The sequence below is a fragment of the Leptosomus discolor genome, chromosome 5, assembly GCF_034619465.1.
Source record: "Leptosomus discolor isolate bLepDis1 chromosome 5, bLepDis1.hap2, whole genome shotgun sequence".
Classification (NCBI taxonomy): Eukaryota; Metazoa; Chordata; class Aves; order Leptosomiformes; family Leptosomidae; genus Leptosomus; species Leptosomus discolor.
In genome coordinates, this window is record NC_141395.1 from 81799234 (window position 1) to 81817968 (window position 18735).

An 18735-nucleotide genomic window follows, 5' to 3' on the forward strand; every position below is an offset into this window, starting at 1 on the left:
AGGACACTGCAGGCACACTGAGATCAGCCTCCATCGCACAGCATGAAAAAAATTGTAGGAGCGCAGATTTCATTGAGGCCTCCAGTAAATACTGGCATTACAGATATGTCACTGATGCAGGCAGTATACGAGTGCCCAGTATACTTTCAACTGCCAAGGGGAAAAGTGTTAAATGGATTAGATTTCCATGTTTCCTCCCACGTAGAAAACAAAACAAGCTTATGTGTGGAGAAGACCTTGGATTCAGCTTTGGGGTTGTGGTCATAACTTACTACTTCTCAAGCTGATTAGCAGAACTGGAGGTGGAGGGTGGAATTTCAGCACTCGCAGGAGCCTGCTGTGCACTCACAGTGAAATTGTGACAAAAGAACAGGTAAAAAAAAACTAGCAATGGAAAAGGGAAAATGTGCGAAGTTGAAAAAGAAAGATTGTGGCGGAACCCTGTCTTTCGTAAACTGGCATTGGGTAGTTTCCCAATGTTGCTTAATCTTCCTAGGATTAAATAAACGGACAAGATGTGTAGTGCTTCACAGAGCAGAGGTCCTGAAGTGGCTTTAGGGAGAGTGTGTGCAGACCTGTGACTTACAGTGGTGTGATGTGGGCTGAAGCTTGCATTACCTCTGCATTTGTGAGCTGCAGAGATGCACTTGCAACTGAGGTAGTTAATCCTCCTGAGAGAAGGCTTGTCCTTATCAAAGGCTGCAGAAATACTGACTAGGAGAAGAATTTTCCTTTTTTTTTTTTTTTTTCTTCAGAATAAAGGCAATTGGTTAAAAGAGTTAAAATTGAGAGCTGTTCACTTACAGGAAGAGTAGAGCACAGTAGTCTTTGTTGTCCTCTGCTCCTTACTTATATGACTTTATTTATAAAATCAACAAACTTATTAATTTCAGATCATTTTCATAAGTAGAGTGAATTTCTTTAGTAGAACTTAAAATTCATGTGCAAAATAAATAAACAATGCAGCTGCATAAGAACCCAACAGGTCCTCCATATTCTTATAACATAAAAGCCAAAAGGAGACATTTTGAGGTAGAGTTCCATGTAAAGTATATTTTACCTGTTTTTACATTATATCATGTAACATTAATTCCTTCAGCCATTTGCCAAAGATAGCTGACATTGCGGCTTGGCTCTGACTGTGTGGAGTCAGATGTTGAAGTCTGACTAGTTTGACAAATGCAGCCAGAGCCTTTGCGAAGTTAAGTGGGGAAGGTACCCAAGTTATGAACCTACTGTACTACCTCTAGCAGTAGGTTAAGAGTTAAGAGTAGCTTCATTGCTACTGCATTCTGTATTCATTAGGCATTTATATAGAGAGGTCCAAATTATCTGAGTGTCATTTATGGCTGCAACCTAAATTGTCAGTGGTTATTACAGTGTTCCTTTTGCTGACAGGTATGAATAGTTTCTAAAGGGCTTCAGGGGAGCTCATACTTTTGTCTTTATTGCCCCACTGCAGTGAAAAATTAGGAGGAGTGTAATTACGCTTAATCTGAGTCTGTAACAAAATGTTTGAACATAATTCAGTTTCCCTGTCCTCTCTGTCTCTCTCTTTCTGAGTAGCTATCTTAATTCTGAGACAGATGAAAAGGAATAAACTCTACATGAAGTTAAAATTATTTCAGAGAGAAGCTTCTTTCTGCGATCTTACTTGCTTCGAGGGTCGTCCTAAGGCAGGGAATGAAACTTTCTGCTTAAGAAAAGGCTAGTACTTAGTAGTATGTGGTTTAATGGCAGCTTGTCTTTAGCTTTCTGTAAAGATCATAGTAGAGTTCTCTTAAAGAAAAATCCCACTGAACACATCAAATTTACCAGGTGCCCCCCTGGAGTTACTGCAGTACTGAAACTGCCTGTGTGTGGTGTTGGCTGTTGGAAGGGTTGTTGCTGACTGACTGAGCGCAGGTGCTGGTGCTGCTGGTACCAGGGACTGTGGGAAGCACTGCTGTTGCCAGACTTGGATTTGCTCTTACAGTAGGCATCTCTCTTGATGTTAGCCAAGTCACTTTTTTTTTTTTTTTCTCTTTTAAAGACATTTGGGTACTGCAAGAGGCAAAATCTCACATTCTATGCCTGGGAATTACAGTATAAACAGCAAGTGTGTTGAAAAGAGCCAGTGAGTATAGCGTGGACCTGGTCCACTACATCTGCTACGAGGCATAAGCCCCCCATGTTATTAATACGCTCTATTTCATACTAGGGCAGTGGAGGAGGGAGCAGACAGATTCCCCTGGGTGCTGCTGCACAGGCTGTCGTCAGTCAGCTTCATCCTCAAAGGGGATGTGCTGCCTGCTGCAAGCTCAGGTTCACGTGCCTGGGCTAAAAAGGCAGCACTGTCCCGTGTTCTTCGTGAATTTACCTTTTTTCTCCCTCCATTCTTTCCTGGGGAAATAAGTGTGGGTTTGGGCAGGTGGGGGAAGGGCATAAGGGAGAGGAGAGGTGGGAATAAACAAACTCGTCTGTCACCAGTCTTCTCAGATTTCTTTTTAAGAACAGGGCCTGTGGGGAACATCATTAAATAAAGGATATTACGATTGTATATATAACTCTCTAGATACTTCATGAGCACTCATGTGCAGGCATCAGTGATGCCTAACACTGCTCTATTTAAAGGCAATGAAAACCCTCTGCTAAATCAGATTTCTTTGGTTGTGCACAGAGCTCTGATAATTCTTGTTAACAAACCTTTTGTGGTGTCCCACAGAATTGCTTTGCTTATCCGCTTACATGAACCTGCTACAGAGGACAGCCAAAAAGCTAATCTCTCATCCTGATGATAAATAGATACTGTGGTCTTAACTTGTTTCACGTTCAACACTGTTGCCGAGCTGTTGCACTGCTCAGCAGCAAACTGGTGAAATGATTGATAGATACTTACCTGGAACCAGAGAAGCCCAAGAAAAATCACTGCTGACAGAAGTGCCAATACGGCATTTTACTGAAACACAGTTAGACGAGTATATTTGGGTGAGATTGATTCCACTCTAATGTTAGTCTGAAATACTTGTATAGTCTTTTCCCGTGGCTAGTGGAGAGGGTGTTAATAATCCCCAGGGAAGATGCATTCATCCGAAGATAGAAGAGTTTGCTATGCCTTTGGGAGCTGTCCCTCCTCTGACTCCCAGGAACTCATTGTGGTCCTGGGGTGTTGAAATGGAGAGAAGGGGAAGACAAGCCAACCTCCATTTGGGATGACAGGTATTTGATTTTTTGAGGCAGAGTATTTTGACTGTGTAGATGACTCACTCCAGTCAGAGAATTGCTACAGGCAGTTTAGTTCTTGGCAGCACTCAAGTACCTTCCCTTTTTTTTTTTTTTTTTTTTTTGGTTAGCTAATGCATAACCATTCGCTTCTGGAATGCACGGATCAGAATACCATGTTATTCTTCCTGTTCGCTCTCCTATCAATGTTACCATGTTTCTGGCATTTTTATACAAACACTTCATCTGGTTTTCTGACATTTTTCATTTCTGGAGGAGACAGCTCAAACTCTGTTTCTGCCCTTACGCTGCACCTCTGTTACAAGCTGCAAGCCCTTTCTGCATTGTCATTGTTTTAGCTGATGAACCCCATTGAATCTTGAGGCAAGCATCTTATTTTTAATTTTTTTCAGCTGCAGGTTGAGACCTTGTTAAGCAAACCTCTGCAAATCCTATTTTGGCATGAACCTGATTGAGTGGAAAACTTAAAGGTCAGCCTTTGATTGTAAGGCACTGATTAGATCAAGGAAAAAACCCCTCTTAATGAGGAAGGCAGTGATTCGAGTCTCTTGATGACTGTTTGCATTTTATGCTTTCTCGTAGATTTCCAGTCAGGTTTTCCACCTTAGGTCTCTGTATTTTGTTAAACATCTTTTAAAGGATGCTATCACATTTTTGGAAGGGATAATAGGGTAAGTGTATTGTATATTCACAATATTTGATGATGAACATCCAGTAAGCACTGCAGATAAAGTTAAAATTAAATTCTATGATATTTAAACCTAGACTATCCTCATCTGGTGAAAAATAATCTATATTTCTGTTGCTAAATGCATCCATTCTACAGAGTAACTACTGGCCGTTAGGAGAGGTGGGGCAGAGCAGCTATATTCCCAGTCATAGACTGGTTTCTTTTCCTTCGAAGCAGGCTTGCTGCATCCATTGTATGTGGCACTTAGCCCTGGATTTGTCCTGGGGCCCGTATGTCCGGGCTATGCACCTGCTAGGACAGGATCCTGAGAATGAACTATGCCTGAAACCACGCCTGGCGTTTGTCCTGAAGGGAATTGGTTGGCTGATGCCAGGGAGCAAACTGCACACCTGCAAAGCTTGTCCAGCACTTGTGCAGCAGATATGGCAATAAAGGTGATAATCTCTTCTGCTACTTCAAGGTGTTTCAGGGAGGGAGAAGGAGCATAATTACTGTGTAATTTTCTACAGTGTTACAGAGTATTAAAAATCTTTAATGCTTATAGTGTCCTGTTTGTATTTATGCAGAGTATTTGTTTGGACATAGTTATCTTTTCAGGGGTAGTCAAGAAATTATTCTATCATGTCCTCTGCCTATTCATCTCTTACTAGTGCTTCGCTCAGCTTTCCCTTCTTGTCTGCATGTGACCGAACGGGCTAACAGCCAAGTTTATATTTAGTACTGCACAAGTCAGCATCCTTTCATGCTTTAATTGCTGTAGTAACAGGAAACCATTTGTGAGTTATAACAAATGATGCAAAATCTTTTCTTTGCTCTCAACTCATGGATTCTTTTTTCCTATCTGGAATATTAAGGGAACCCAGTTGAAGATCAGTGGACACAGTTTTTCAAGTTGGTGTTTTGCTGTATGTACTGGGGGGGTTGCAATTTTCATTAAAACCTTGAGAAAAATAGAGAAGGAACAAAGGGTGATGGGGGTGTACCTTACGAGTTTGTTCCATGAATGAACTTTTACATCATAGTCAGAATTTACTGGATCTACCTCTAGATACTGAACAGAGCAATAACACACATCTCTCTTCTAGGCTTCAATCCAGAATTTTGAGGATAAAGACCCTCTTATAAATGCACGTGTAAAGGAGTACCTCTTCTTAACAGACACAACAATTGCTTTGATTTCTTGTTTGGTGCAAGTGGAGCCCTTGCTGTCTCCATGATGTGTATCTGAATGATTTGCTGGACAGGCTTTTTGGAGGAAACAGATTGAGGCATTTGAGACAAAACCCTTCCTAACTTCCAGATGAGACACTAATCTTCAGAGCCTACAATGAGGTTATAATGGATCTAGATTATTAATATTTTTTGTATTCTTCCCCTTGCCTTCTTGATATTCATTGTTAAATCATTAATCTTAACAATTTGGTCACTACTTAAAAATCCATCACACACTGCTCATATTCTTGTCTTAGATGTAACAATACTCAGCTGTAGCATTTATCTTCCTATGGTAGCCCTGGCCATAGTACCCATTATTACTGTTATGTGTTTCCTGCCCCTGGGTCACAGTAACAGATTTATCTATAAAATTTTACAGCAGTCTTAGCTGCAATCTGAGTAAAACATAATAACGTATGCCTGTAGACTTGCAAGTTCCCTTGTATGCCAGTTCTTAAAAATATTGGTAATTCAAAAAGCAATGACAACTTTCTGTCTTTTGGTGTTCTTTTTCCCAGCTGAATAAATGCACCCCCGTTACCTGTTAGTCAGTTGGGGGTTTTGTCAGCTAAGGATAATAATCTTAAAACTAAATTGCAAGTACTGTCTTGGTTTAAATTTGCTACAATTGGCAGAGTTAATTCAACTTGCTGGATTTGGGCCAAGTTGTGGATAATGGTATTATTTATGTTGACAGTTTTATATTGTTCCCTCAGTTCTATCTGTTTTTAAAAAAAAGTTTAGTTAGCAAAAAAAGTGGTACTGTAAATTCAGAAAAGATCAAGAACAGATTTAAGGGGCAGTTAATTTTTTTTTTCTGCTCCCCAGACTTTGCTATTTCAGGGCTCATGACCTGTGTTGCACTTGACCTTTGGTTTATAACTTCATTTATGGTAATGAATGTCAGTGAGGAAATAGCAGTATTCCTTACTCTACCATTTAATTTTATTCCTTCTGCGATTAGATGAATTCTGGTGTCTTATTCAGCACTATGGCACAGGACAAGCTGGTGAATGGCCATCATGGAATGCAATACTGGAGTACTTCAGGTTTTTTCCCCAGACACTTAAACCCTGGACTGTGGATTCTGATTGAATCAGTTCTTGAAAGGTGGTTTTGCAATTTGGATTTTTGGTTTCCGTACAGTAAAACAAGCAGAGGGCATGTTTCCTTTGCTGTACGCTCTGAAGATTTTTTTTCTTGTTTTTTGCTGAGCCTTGAAAATTCAAGTAGTCAGAACAGCTTCCTGTGAATAAATACCCTAATCTGAAATGCATTTTGCTATCTAGAGTTCTAAAATTGCTTTTAAAGAATTTTTTTGCTCTCCAAGAGATGTGTTCCCCTGGTGCCTTCATATCTTGCAGAGTGTGAAAGTATGTTATGCTTTACAGAACCACTTCCAATACCACCTCTTTAAAAAAAAAAAAAAGATTACTTGCTTTCATGCCACAGTGGTTATTTAATTTTTTGCTTTAATTCTTTTTTTTTCCCTTCCAGTGTCCCAGCTTTAAACTAAGCCTTGGCCTCTGCAAGCAGAGCTGAGCTGGTCCAGCCCCCTTCCCTGTAGCAGGCAGTGCTCTGCACCTCACAGTGGTGGAGTGTACTTCAGCCGCCAGTGATGTCCTCTTTGTGCTTAAAGGCTTCTTTTGGGGCTCCATGGGGGACAGCTTTTTCCTTGGGCCTGGTCCTGCAGGTGCTGTGTGACAAGGTCCTGAGCAACCTCCTTTGAGGAGGGTGGGACTAGATGCCCTCTGCAGGCTAAAGATGTGTGTGTCTTGGCTAAGACAGAGAGCGTCAGGATTGGAGCTTCCCTCTCCAGAGCATGAGCAGGGTTGGCCTGCACTGCTTTGGTGAGCAGCTTCTGTCAGGCTTTTCCTGCCCCTGTCTCATGAATACATGTGATCCCAGATTTTTTTTTTCCCCAGATTAATTCTTACCTCAATGAGGGAAGCTGTGTGTCAGGAACGCTTCCAGATGAGTTTAGCAAGACTCTTTTTTTTTTATGAAAGAAAGTTATTTAGGATGCGGCAGGAAGACACTGTTACTACACAAGTTCCCTGTGGCTGGATGAGAGGGGTCTGGTCTCCAGAGCATGGTGCTACCATGCTGTCCTTGGTGACCTCTCTTTTAATGTTTGACTGCCCTAGTGGTGTTGAAGCACCTTAGGTGCCCTACTTCACAAAAAGGGGTGTTTAGCAGGAATCCCATGCTACTGAAACACGTTATGTCAGTGATGAAGTAACTTTTGCTTATATTTGAGCCCTTGATGTTTACCTTGCACTAACTCATCTTTTCTCTAGCCCCAAAGCAGCGTCCCCCAGTCTCCCTCCTTTTAAAACCATCCCAGGATAGTCCTTGACTTCTGTTCTGAAGGAGGTGGTTTATGTCCTTTTTAGTTAATGTGACTTGAAACTCCTGTTATTCAAAGATTTTTTTTTTTTTTTTTTTTCCCCTCCTACCAAATGCTTGCCCTCAATTCCTCCTTTTGGTAATAAGCTTGTAAAATCAATTATGCACTGGTTTTCAGCTTTTTTTAATGGCCTTCTAGCTACACTGAGTAGAGTATAATTATGTAGACTGCCATGTGCTATCAAACTCAAAAATCAGTTGTAGTTAAATCTACGAGAGTTATGTTCTAGAGCTTTGTAGTATTTTGTGAGAAACTGAATAGTCTTCTGTTGTCCGTGTTGGTACCCAAAATACTTTACTCAGGAGTTCTGAACTGACTGGTTGTTATAATCAGGGCAAACTATGAAAAGATGTCTTCCTCAGAGGTCTAGTGAGTGTGTCCTGGAAGTTTGTTTACACTGTTACAGCTTTTTTTTATCATGAAATCCTTGGATAGGGAGAACTAGATTTGAAGAATAGATGGTACTACAGCAGGGATGGTTTCAGTGGCAGTGTCACGTGCAGCCAAGGAACCACCCTGGTCGGTGTAATAGCTTCCCCTCGGAGCAGAAAGCCCTGGAGGGCAGCGTGCTCTGTGACTCCTGCCCTGGAGGGCATCATGCTCTCAGTGACTCCTGTGCTTGAGTTCGTGATTTTGGGTTTTCCTTCTCTCCCTGGCATCCAGCAGGATGGAGCAAGAGGAGGTTAGGAAAGCTTCAACAGGAATGTTACGGTGCTGACTTGACATGCCTGGCCACCCCCAGGGCATCTAGAGCTTTTGGGAACAGTGGCCTCAGTTAATCTCTTTGGTTCAAGGTGGCTCTGATTTTCCCCGTGTTGCAGGAATTTGCCGAGAGAAGCTGCTGAAAGGGCAGTACTGGTGTATATAGACAGCTCTCTTTTTCTGTGCTTCTCTATAAAAGCTTTGCTTAACCTGTGAGGATGGAGGAAGGCCATATGCAAAAAGTGCAGAAGCTTGTATTGGGGAAAATGGGTCCCATCCCTGGTCCTGTCCTTCCTGAACACAAGCTGAAAGTTTTGGTCTGAGTTTTTCTGGCTGTTGGGCACCAGTGATAGCTGCAGCTTTGGAAGATTTGCTCTTGCAGGGCTTTCCTCTGTTTACCGTGGGATGTTCTTTTGTTCCTCCTCCAGCTTGAGGTTTGAATCTGTGAATTCCTTGGCATTTTCTAGGGGAAAAATAGTATCTATTTCTGTAGTATTTGGGCTGTACTTCTCTCACTCACATGATGAGTGCAGCTAGTGTTTGTAGAGCTTAGGTAGTTTGTCTGTAGGGCAGAGGGAAGAAGCAGCTCTTCAATAACTGTGAAAGCTTGGAAGTTGTTACAGTTTAAGACCTTAAATTAAGGAAATTATTTTAGAAGTCACTGTTGTGGTTGGCTGAATACTGGTTATGGTCTAAGAATTTTTTTTTCCCAAAGTTAATTTACGTGACTATTTTAGTTTCTCCTTTACAATAGCTTTGAATATAGGAGTGACTTGGATGCAGGGATACTCACTCTAGCCTGCACAGCTCAGATATGTGCTGAAATGATTCACAGCCTGTGTTTGCAGTGTTGTCTTTTCATGTACTTGGCTGCCCCAAGTAAAATCTGAATAGCTGAGGTAGTGTTGTAGGCGCCTGTCATGTTTTACTGTGTTTTACGTTTGGCTATAGAAGTTACCTAATCAAAAGTATGGAAACGACTTGTCAAAAGCTCAGGGTTTGTAATACTGGAAGGTATTGGGGCCACTACTTCTCGCTTTAAAAGGGGTCTTGTGCTCAATATCCACATTAAAAAACAAAACAAAACCAGCTCATCAAAAGACAAAAAAAAAGTAGCTTGTTTTTTTTCCACTCGTCCCTGTGAAATGAGTAGCCCTTACCGCTACATTCTGTGCATCACCTCTAATAGAGCGCAGTAACTTCCTATAGAGTACTCTGTCAGGTTCAGGAGTGACATCCTGGTCCTTCCAAGATCTCAATGATTTGAGGCCAGGATGCCTGAAACATCACCAAATGACCAAACTAGATCGCCTGTTACTGAAATCAGTGGTCTCTAATGTCATCGTAGTATTTTTCTTTTATTCTCACACTAGTTATTAAAAGACACTTTCTGTCAGAACAGAAATGTTACGGGGTTCTTGGCAGACTGTCTCTGGAGGGAAGAAGGTTGTCTGATGGACCTCTAAAAACAAGTAGTAAAATACAATTCTCTTTAGATGTCCTGGTTTTTCTAATTTTAGTGTGTTTTTCTAATTTTCAGTAATAAAAATGGATGTTGGGCTGCTTCTAATGTATGCTGTTACTTTGCATAATCACTATGCTAGTTTAATCTTGTAATATTCTAAGACTGTGTGGCTTTTAATAGAATGTCATCTTTGCTAAAATAATAAAAATGTAGATGTGAAGCATTTTTCTTAAAATTGTAAAGCTATTAAATAACAGAAGTGCTTCTTTGCCTGCTAATAATTTGGTAAACACTTTATAATATAATAAACTGAATCTGTGATGAACTAGCTAACTTTCTCATTTCATTTTGACTTCTCTAGAGAAGTTGGAGGTTGCACCACCATCTCCAGGACAACTGAGACATGGTAAAAGAAGAATGTTTGTTGAATGTGGTTCAGTATTTTGCAGTCTGTCTTTGAATTGCTTCGTCTTTCTCCTGCAAGTGTTGGTCTGTCCTCATCCCTGTCGTATGGAGTAACAGAAAACCAAAGCAAGCACCAACAGTCATGCTGCCTTCTTTGTTTCGTAACACCTCAGCTGGAGAATGTGCACCATTTAGTGAAAGTAGGACAGAATGCCCAAACGAGACTGTGCTGCTCAAAGCCAGCAGCAAACACTGGTTTTGTAAGCCGAGCAGTGTTGATGCTGCAGTACTTTGTGGGATTTTTGTGTTTAAGCTTAAAACTATTGATTTGCTTCTTGTCACATATATTTAAATGGACTGAGAAATGGAATAAAATTGCAGAGAAATTTGAAATAGATTTGGCTTTATTTATAATACCATGGTCATTCAAATTCTGATTTAGTTTCCAAATCAGTGTATTTTTGTGTTTTTAAACTCTTGTCAGTGAGCAAACATTTTTAGTTGGAACATTTTCCTACTCTTAGGTATCTACACTTAATTTTCTTTGGGTTTTTTTTGCTTGTCCCCTGGGGTTCTGTTTACTCCATGGATTCCAAAGTTTTGTCAGCTTTGGTAAGAACTTGAGCTCCCTTTGTAGCTTCAGCATTTGGTGGACACATTTTTGAAAATACTAGGTATCTCTGTGTGCTTTTTTTATTTATGTTTTTGAAGGTTTTGTCCTGCAGTGGTTTAAAAAAAAAATATTTGGAAAATTTCTATGTTCTGTGCTTTAGTCTTTTACCTGTGCATTTTAAGATATGTCTGTTCTTACAAAGTAGTTACGGAAGTCCAAATGTGTTCTAGTACCTGACTGTGAAAGATCTCTTGAATGTGGCTTTGTTTTTTGTATGATTATGGACTCATACTGTCTGTGAGAGGTAAACCCAAAAGGGACAAAAAGGGCTCATATCAGTTTCCTTTCACATGGCTGAGGTTCATGCACTCTTCTTTCTTCCCTCTTCATATGTTTGCATCTCTAAGTTTGTAAAATATTGGAATTATTGGTCCCATCTGAAGTGGGGAAAAAACCTTAAATAGTTGATGCATTTTAAATGAAAAGTTCTCTAACTTTCTAAGCTGTATTTTTAGTCACGTAGCCTGTCTTCCATGCGGTGTTTAGTCTGGCGAAGCTAGCACCTTGAAACTCAGCTGGAGGTAATGCTGTGCAAATCGAATCCCATCCCCACTGGAAGCTTACAAGCTAAAACTTGAGAGAGAAAATGAAGCGGGACAAAAAGGAACGATACAGTAGCACTGTGCTTGTTGTTAGAAATGATTCAGACCGGCATGTTCCAAGTTCCTGCAACAGAAAATATTTTCAGATAGGGTTTACTTGGAGTTTCAGGAGTGAAAAGAAAAAGTGCGTGAAGCAAAAGGTGGAACTTGATTTCTTAAACAATGTATTGAGGAACAGCTTCAAGTCTAACTTGCTGTACCGTAGCGCCCAAACAACATCAAGATACGGAAGTTTGGGTTGGAATAGTGAGATAATTAACACTGTACGACACAGTAGTGAAAGCCACCTTAGCGTTTGCAGATTTAGCTGAAGGAGCTTTGATAAGGATAAGCCTAGCTCCAGGTGGTACTCTTAAACATTCCTATAAATTCGATTTTTAAAGAAGGTGGAGCTCTTGCACAGGAACAGAGAGGGACTTGCAGAGAAAGGGGCTTTATTTCAAGTAAGAGAAGAATGCAGGGAGTGTTCAGTGGTACTGCAACATCGGTTGGAAGAACTGGAAGTAGTACCAAAGTTTGTGTGGTTATATTTCTCTTATGCATTAGTAGGCATAAGTGGCTTCCATCCAAAACTGTACAAGTGTTTGCAGAGTAAGTTGTTTTGATTGGTTCTTGCTACACTTCTGTGTAGCAAAGTGTTTTATCAAACCTGCCAGAAATAAAAAGGCCACTAATAGAAGTAGTAGGAAGGGGATTTTGTGTGTGTTGTCTTTGTTTCTCTTAAGGGTAATACTAGCCTGACATTTCAGTAGTTCATGTGAACTAGTGAACTCTCTTATAAATGTTTATTTTCTCTTTGTTACTTATTTCTTTTAGTGTTCTTCCACAATGCATTACCTTTTGTAGGGTTTGGATTTTTGGATAACGCAATTATGATTGCTGCGGTAAGTTAATTATTTAATTTCCTGATCGAGTCAGTAAGATTCATATTGTTAAAAATACTAAATGAGTAAATGAGAGCTTCAGGAAGACTCTGTTCCCTCTCTATCAGCCAACTAATTTCTATTTTAATTTTTCTTTTTTAAAGAAAATGTCCGTGCTCTATTTGGCCTTTGCAGAATGCAAATGAGTGGTGTTCCTTCTGAAGGGCAGTGTTGTAACTGATGTTACTGACTTGAGAAGAAGCTTGCTTTTTTTTTTTCCCTCTTCTAATTTGTGCTGCAAGACACGTTTATGATCATGTAGTCAATACTTTTTTTTTTTGTACCAGCTAATGATAATGTGATTATAACTTGTTGATGAATAGGTCTTTGGGGCTTTTACTGGTGTGTTGCTTTGTTCCGAGTGATGCAGGCAATGTTAGTGCTGGTGCTGATTTGTGCTGATGTAGCCTGGCATTTCTGAGTAACGTTGTTGAGATCTTCCTGTTCATTTGGAAGACGAAATGCGCTAGTGGAAAAGCAAGATGGATAAATGTCAAAGATGCTGTTCCTTGTATAGAATTGTCATTGACAGCATGGTCTTAATCATGGGGTAATTCAGGTGGGAGGGGGCTGCAGGACCCACTAGGTCTCTAGCCTTGCTCCTCCTCAGGACCTTCTCGGGGTCTCTAGTCCAGCCTCCTGCTCAGTGCGGGGTCAGCTGTAAGGTCAGGTGAAGTTGTTGATGTTTTTATGCTCTGGGTCTTGAGAAGGTCCAAGGGCAGAGACTGCACAGCCTGTCTGGGCAGCCTGTTCCAATGGTCGACTGTCCTCACAGTCGAAAACACTTTCTTATATCCGACCGGAACATGTCTTGTTTTAATTCATGCACATTGTCTCTCATCTTTGGACCACGTACTGCTGTTTTATTGTGCAGTTTGCTGTGATTTTGTCTTCCACTGGAAAAGTAAGGAGCTACGGTACTGTGTTGTATTTGTTTGCTCAGTATTTGTAGAAGTTTGCATTCAGCTAAGAATTACAGTGGGGAAAATGGTGTGCAGAGGTAAGGATTACAGTTTTGTCCATTAGGTGGCCATTATGAACAATATAAAATATTAAAAGACTATCAGAAGTAGGCTCTTGCCCTAGGAGGAAATGTGTGTGCTAGGAGGGGTAGAAGCTGTGCAGATCCAGTAGAAGTAATGTCCATTTATCCTTCCGATCTTAACATAAGCAAGCAGTAAGCAATACTTTTGCCAGTTGAATCAATATAATCTATTTTAACTCCAAATCCCTCAAATAATGAGAACTCTTATTTTTCAGGGAACCCAGATAGAGTTGTCAATTGGAGTTGTCCTAGGAATTTCAACTATGGCAGGCAAGTAATAAAAACGCAGTATGTGTAGACTAATATGGCACATGCCTGTATTTTAGGCTGAAAGTGGGCCACAGGGCTGGAAATGGCTCTTCCTTGGTCTTGCAGCTGCATTTCCTAATAAAGAAACAACTTATGGTTGAAGCAAGGACGTATTCCATTTGCCGAAATGGATTTTCAGTTCCAGTAGCTTTTGAAATGCTTGTTGTTGGTTTAATCTAAAAGTTCAAATCCTGGGTCACTTAAAGTGTCTTTGCATTTCTGTAATGGAACTCAATTCCCTAGGGTCTGCTCTTTATGTATGTCTATATATGTATTTGTAAGTTGCTGTTTGTTTGCAGTGCTAAGTGAAGATCAGTGTTGGTGTCCTTTTACTGTGTTGGGCGGTGTTCTTGGTGGCAGCTCTGCCTCTGTGCGATACCACGGGAAGGCCAAGCAGCCACCCTGCTCCTGCGCTGGGCCAGAACTGATAAGCTCTGCTCGACAGGTTCAGTGCCTCTGCAATGTCAGAGGGAAAAAAACTGCTCATGGATCCCCCAGCTGCAGGTGCAGCATTGCTTGAAAGCACACAGATAGCTTCAGTGAAAACGTATACAGCAGAACAAGTTAATCGCTTGGAAATTTGCAGCCCTCTGTTGCAATGCAAGACAGTCGCAAGCAAGCCTACCCCAGTAAGATCTGCTCTGCAGTTCAGTGTGTGAATTTATTGTCATATGTAGGGTATTCCTAAACTGACACAGTTCAGGGGTATGTCAAAATGCTTACTAAAGCTGCATATGTGAGTAACAGCTCCTTTTATTTCCCGTGCTCATGTGCCTCTTCAGGCACTGGAAGGCCTTGCTTTGGTGTCCAGTGTTACCTGCATGAGACTGGCAACCACACATGGCCGTTTTTAGCTCTGATCTGAAAAGCTGTTACATGGATTTCCGGGTTTCAGTGTTGTCTTTTTGTATTTGTCAGGTTTTCTTCATATAAGTTGAGAAAACTTTTTCTGTTATTGTTAGTCTGCTGTTACTACAAACTGTAATAAGGTCAGAAGAAAAGCTTGAAAATAAAAAACTTAGTTCTAGTCTTTTCTGCTATATATACTGAGAAGAGTGAGGGTCAGTGGGGAGGTGGATGGGGAGCTGGTTGGTTTTGTTTGTAATTCGAATTATAGTTTGCCTTCTCCCCTTCTCTTCTTTCTTCCTCCAGCTGCAGCTTTGGGAAACCTTGTTTCAGATTTAGCTGGACTGGGGTATGTCTGAACTTGTATTAAGAATATACGTATTTTTTTTCCCCCCTCTTGCAGACATTATTGGTGCTACTGAACTAAAACATGTAAACTGCTGAAATGGCTTTTTTTTTCTCTTAGCTCTTGAATTTAGCTTCAGTAAACTACATGACTGTAAAAATGTATTCTGTCCTTGCTAAGAAAAAGTTGGGAGTATTAAATGGTTCTTGTCAAAGTTAAAACTGCAGTGCCATGGTTCTGAAACAGAATAACTCTCCTGCTATTACAGTATTCGGTATTTTAAGTGATAAAATTTGGAATGGCATTTAACCTGGTTCAATGTAGTCTGTAGGTAATGCTTGCTTTTAAGAAAGTGTTAGAACTTTTTCTACTAAAAGTGCATTCGTTAAAATACAAAATGGAAATACACATTTTTTTGTGATACAATAAACTGCTGTGATAGAATATACCTAATATACCTCCTCAGATTGTTGTGCCTAAATCTGAAGACATTTCTTTCACAAATAAAGCAGTTATAGATCTGAAATGTCTTCAGATCTACGCATACCTATTTCTGATATAAACAGATGCAGCTAGCTATTTTTTAAAGGAAATTTCTGAGTAATTGCTGAAAGTAAAGCTGTTTTATGCTTCTTTTTCCCACTTTTCCTGTAATTTTTTTTCCTGCAAATAACAAGGCTTATCACTAACTCTAGTGTGTGTGTAACCTTTCTTCCAGCAAAGGTTACAAGCTCTACAAAAATACAGTAACATTCACTCCACTTGTGTCTTACTGCATAAAGGTTTTCTGGAAATACTGCATAGTAAATCACTGAGAAAATTAGTTAACTTACATTGCAAAATGTGACCATCAGAAGTCTGAACACTTTCCTATATTTACCTCTTGGCGGCTTTATCAGTATGCTGAAGGAAAAGCTATTCATTTCAAGTTCAGTGCTTCCAATATTTCAGAATCCTCGCTAGGAGATACTGTCAGATCCAAAATAGTTTGTTCTTGTTTTCTTGTTCTCCCAGTCTTGCAGGTTATGTAGAAGCTTTGGCTTCACGGCTGGGTCTGTCAATCCCTGATCTGACACCCAAACAAGCTGATATGTGGCAAACGCGTCTCAGTGCACACTTGGTGAGTATGCTGTAGGTAAGCTCTGTCTGCATGGAGCTTTTTTGTTTTAACTAGTGTGTCATAAAATCCGTTTTATCACTTGTGCTGCTAAATACTTTAACGACCGCCAACATTTTGCATGTTTCCTGGGAGGATTGGTTGTGAGACTGGGTCAGGAAGCGTTGTGAGACTGGATTGTTTCAGGCTTGGGTGTTTTTTTTGTATGCATCAAGCCATGAGTGACTAGTAACGTGGATAGGCTTCTGTGCTGATTTCATGTGTGCTGTGCAAGTACCTGGGTTGAGCTCTGGCTACTGTGATAAGATAGTTTATTTGAAAGTTATGACCCCTTAGTAGGTTACTCCTATACATTCTTTGTCAAGTGCTTGTTATTCATACATCTGTGCCAGTATGTGTTAGTTTCTAATACCCTGTAATCAGCTTGGACATGAAGTTAGCTTTCCCCTGGATAAACTTTTAGTATTTGAATAATATTCACTGCCTGTTTACAGTTATAGGACACTCATCTTGCAGATTTCATTTTCAGAGTGATTACTTAATTAACGTTAAAACATTTGAAGCGCCCCACTTCAGCAATGAGAATGTTCCTTTATTTTGATTAAAGAAACAGATTGTAAGAAACAGAGTAAAGAAACAACTATTTCTTTCATTTTGCCACAATGAACCTTCATGGGAAAAATATCTTTGCAGATTTAAGGGAGGAGAAATAACACTTGCTGAGGAAAAGTAAAAAACGGGAAAAAAGTCTGCTTTTAGCAGTGATAGATCAAAGCGTTGAGCAGGGAAGAATTGGCATGTTGTGAGTGGGCTGCCCTCTAGTCTGGCCAACATAAGAATCTTCCAGGTGGAAGCTGAGTGTGGCAGAAGCCCATTGTTGTGCTGCAGTTCATTGACAGCACTTCTCTGTGAAAAGCCTTCTGAGCATCTTTGCCTGTATGCTAACGGGTTTTTCCTCCTTTACCTGCTGTCTCAAGTTATCAACACTGCGCACCTACTGCTGGGGCTGTAGTTCGGATATTGCATTACATCTTCCCTCTCCTCTTGACTTTTACCTCTAGGTCAATTGTGAAATGTTTTCCAGTCTTTTTTTTTCTTTGCCTTGTGCCTTTGAAAGTCATCATGTTTGCAAGGAATTCTTCGTTCCTCGCTTTGCTAGTTCGCGTTGCCAGATAAAAGCAGATACAGTTATAATTGCACCTAAAATATGTGTGGGTTTTTGGTGTGGGGTTTTCTTTTCCTTCCCTGTCTTCCTGGCCATCCTACTAATGCTTTGAACTTGTCTACTCCCTTAACACCTATGCAGCTCTTCATGGGTCATTTCCTTCCTCTTCATTCAGAATTGTCTTTTATCACAGCACACGCTGTTTCTAACCTTGTCACATCTGCCTCTCTCTCGTAGATTGTGTTTCTAGTCTGCATGCTAAGAAAAACGTGGCTCCCAACCGAAAAGTAGAACAAATGGTCTGTTTGCCTGGCTGTGTTGGTACTGCACAGCAAATGAGTAACAACTGATCAGTGAGAAACTTAATTTTTTTTCCCCCTTTCTCTAGGGTAAAGCTATTGGAGTGACCATTGGCTGCATTTTAGGAATGTTTCCTTTGTTGTTCTTTGGTGATGAGGAAGAAAAACTGGAAGAAAAAAATTAACCTTTTTACAAGACATATACAAATGTAAACTACTGTACCTCAATTATTCAATTACGCTGTCAATATTTAGGAATTAACAGACAGTAAAAAATGTATAGACTTGGGAACAAAACCTTCAGCATGTCATTTTATGGAAACACTAATTTATTGTGGCTTTGTGTTCAGTACTTCTTTTTATAAGATATCATCTAACTTTTTATTTAATTGTAAATTTCTGAAGTGTTTTCATTTATGGCAACTGGTGTTTACCACTTTCCCCTTTGACCTTATTCTTTAATGGATTATTACTTTAATAATCCACAATGAATGACAGTGTCACTCCTGAGTTGCATATTGGTTGCTTAACAGTTGTAATTGCATGACAAAAATTTCACTGCTGTTCATCAGGTCCTTCAGTGCAGATTATTAAGGACGTCAGTGATGAGTAGTGTGAAGTCCCTCACTGTGCAAGATGACTGGTTGCACCCTCATCGTTTTGCACTGCCTTTAGATTAGATATTTCAGTGATCTGTGACAGTCTAGCCTGCCTTTTTTCACAATTCTGACTGTCCTTGGGTTGTCACCCGAGATGATCCTTTTAATGCTTTGACAAGGTAAGTGTTTCTAGTGTAGGCTCTTTACCAAGTCCATTTTTAGTGGACTTCTAACACCTTCTGTACTTCCATATTCATGCCTTTTTTCCCTAGTGTAAATAACATTTTGAGAATTGAGTTGAGATAGCCTTAAATTTATCTTCCCGAGTTCTGAGTGTGGCATTAAAGAATTCAAACCAACTGTTTCAAAACCACAAAGAACTTCTTTTATTGCTCCTGCTTAAAATAAGGTGTGAATAGTTGATTGGGTGTATGAGGCTGGGGAACACTTCAGGGTACGAATGTGTGCTGGCGTTGCAAGTTTGTAATGGATGGTACAGTTAAAACAAAGTCTACCATCAGTCTGGATTAGAGGACCTGATTTGCAGTTTATAACTTTGTATTTAAGATTAATCCTTGCTACCTTTTTTTGCTGTGAGACAGTTAGTAAAAAAACCCAAACAACACAAAAAGGAGACTTGAGGCCTTTTTCCTTTTTTGCCTTTTATTTTTGCAGTCTTACTTGGTGTATTAGAGGTCTGA

The 18735-nt window shown here is 40.1% G+C and overlaps 1 protein-coding gene across 2 annotated transcripts in view; it reads left to right on the plus strand.

Annotated features, from left to right (window-relative positions):
• TMEM65 (transmembrane protein 65) overlaps positions 1 to 17786 on the plus strand; it is a 30395-nt gene extending 12609 nt beyond the window's left edge. For both annotated transcript variants that reach the window (XM_086465172.1, XM_086465173.1), the window contains 6 exons: positions 10067 to 10111; positions 12202 to 12269; positions 13569 to 13623; positions 14815 to 14857; positions 15869 to 15974; positions 17525 to 17786. In XM_086465172.1, coding sequence (XP_086321298.1) covers positions 10067 to 10111; positions 12202 to 12269; positions 13569 to 13623; positions 14815 to 14857; positions 15869 to 15974; positions 17525 to 17620 — 413 coding nt within the window. In that variant the 3' untranslated portion in view covers positions 17621 to 17786. The remainder of the gene's footprint in view (positions 1 to 10066; positions 10112 to 12201; positions 12270 to 13568; positions 13624 to 14814; positions 14858 to 15868; positions 15975 to 17524) is intronic.
• The last annotated feature ends 949 nt before the right edge of the window (positions 17787 to 18735 follow it).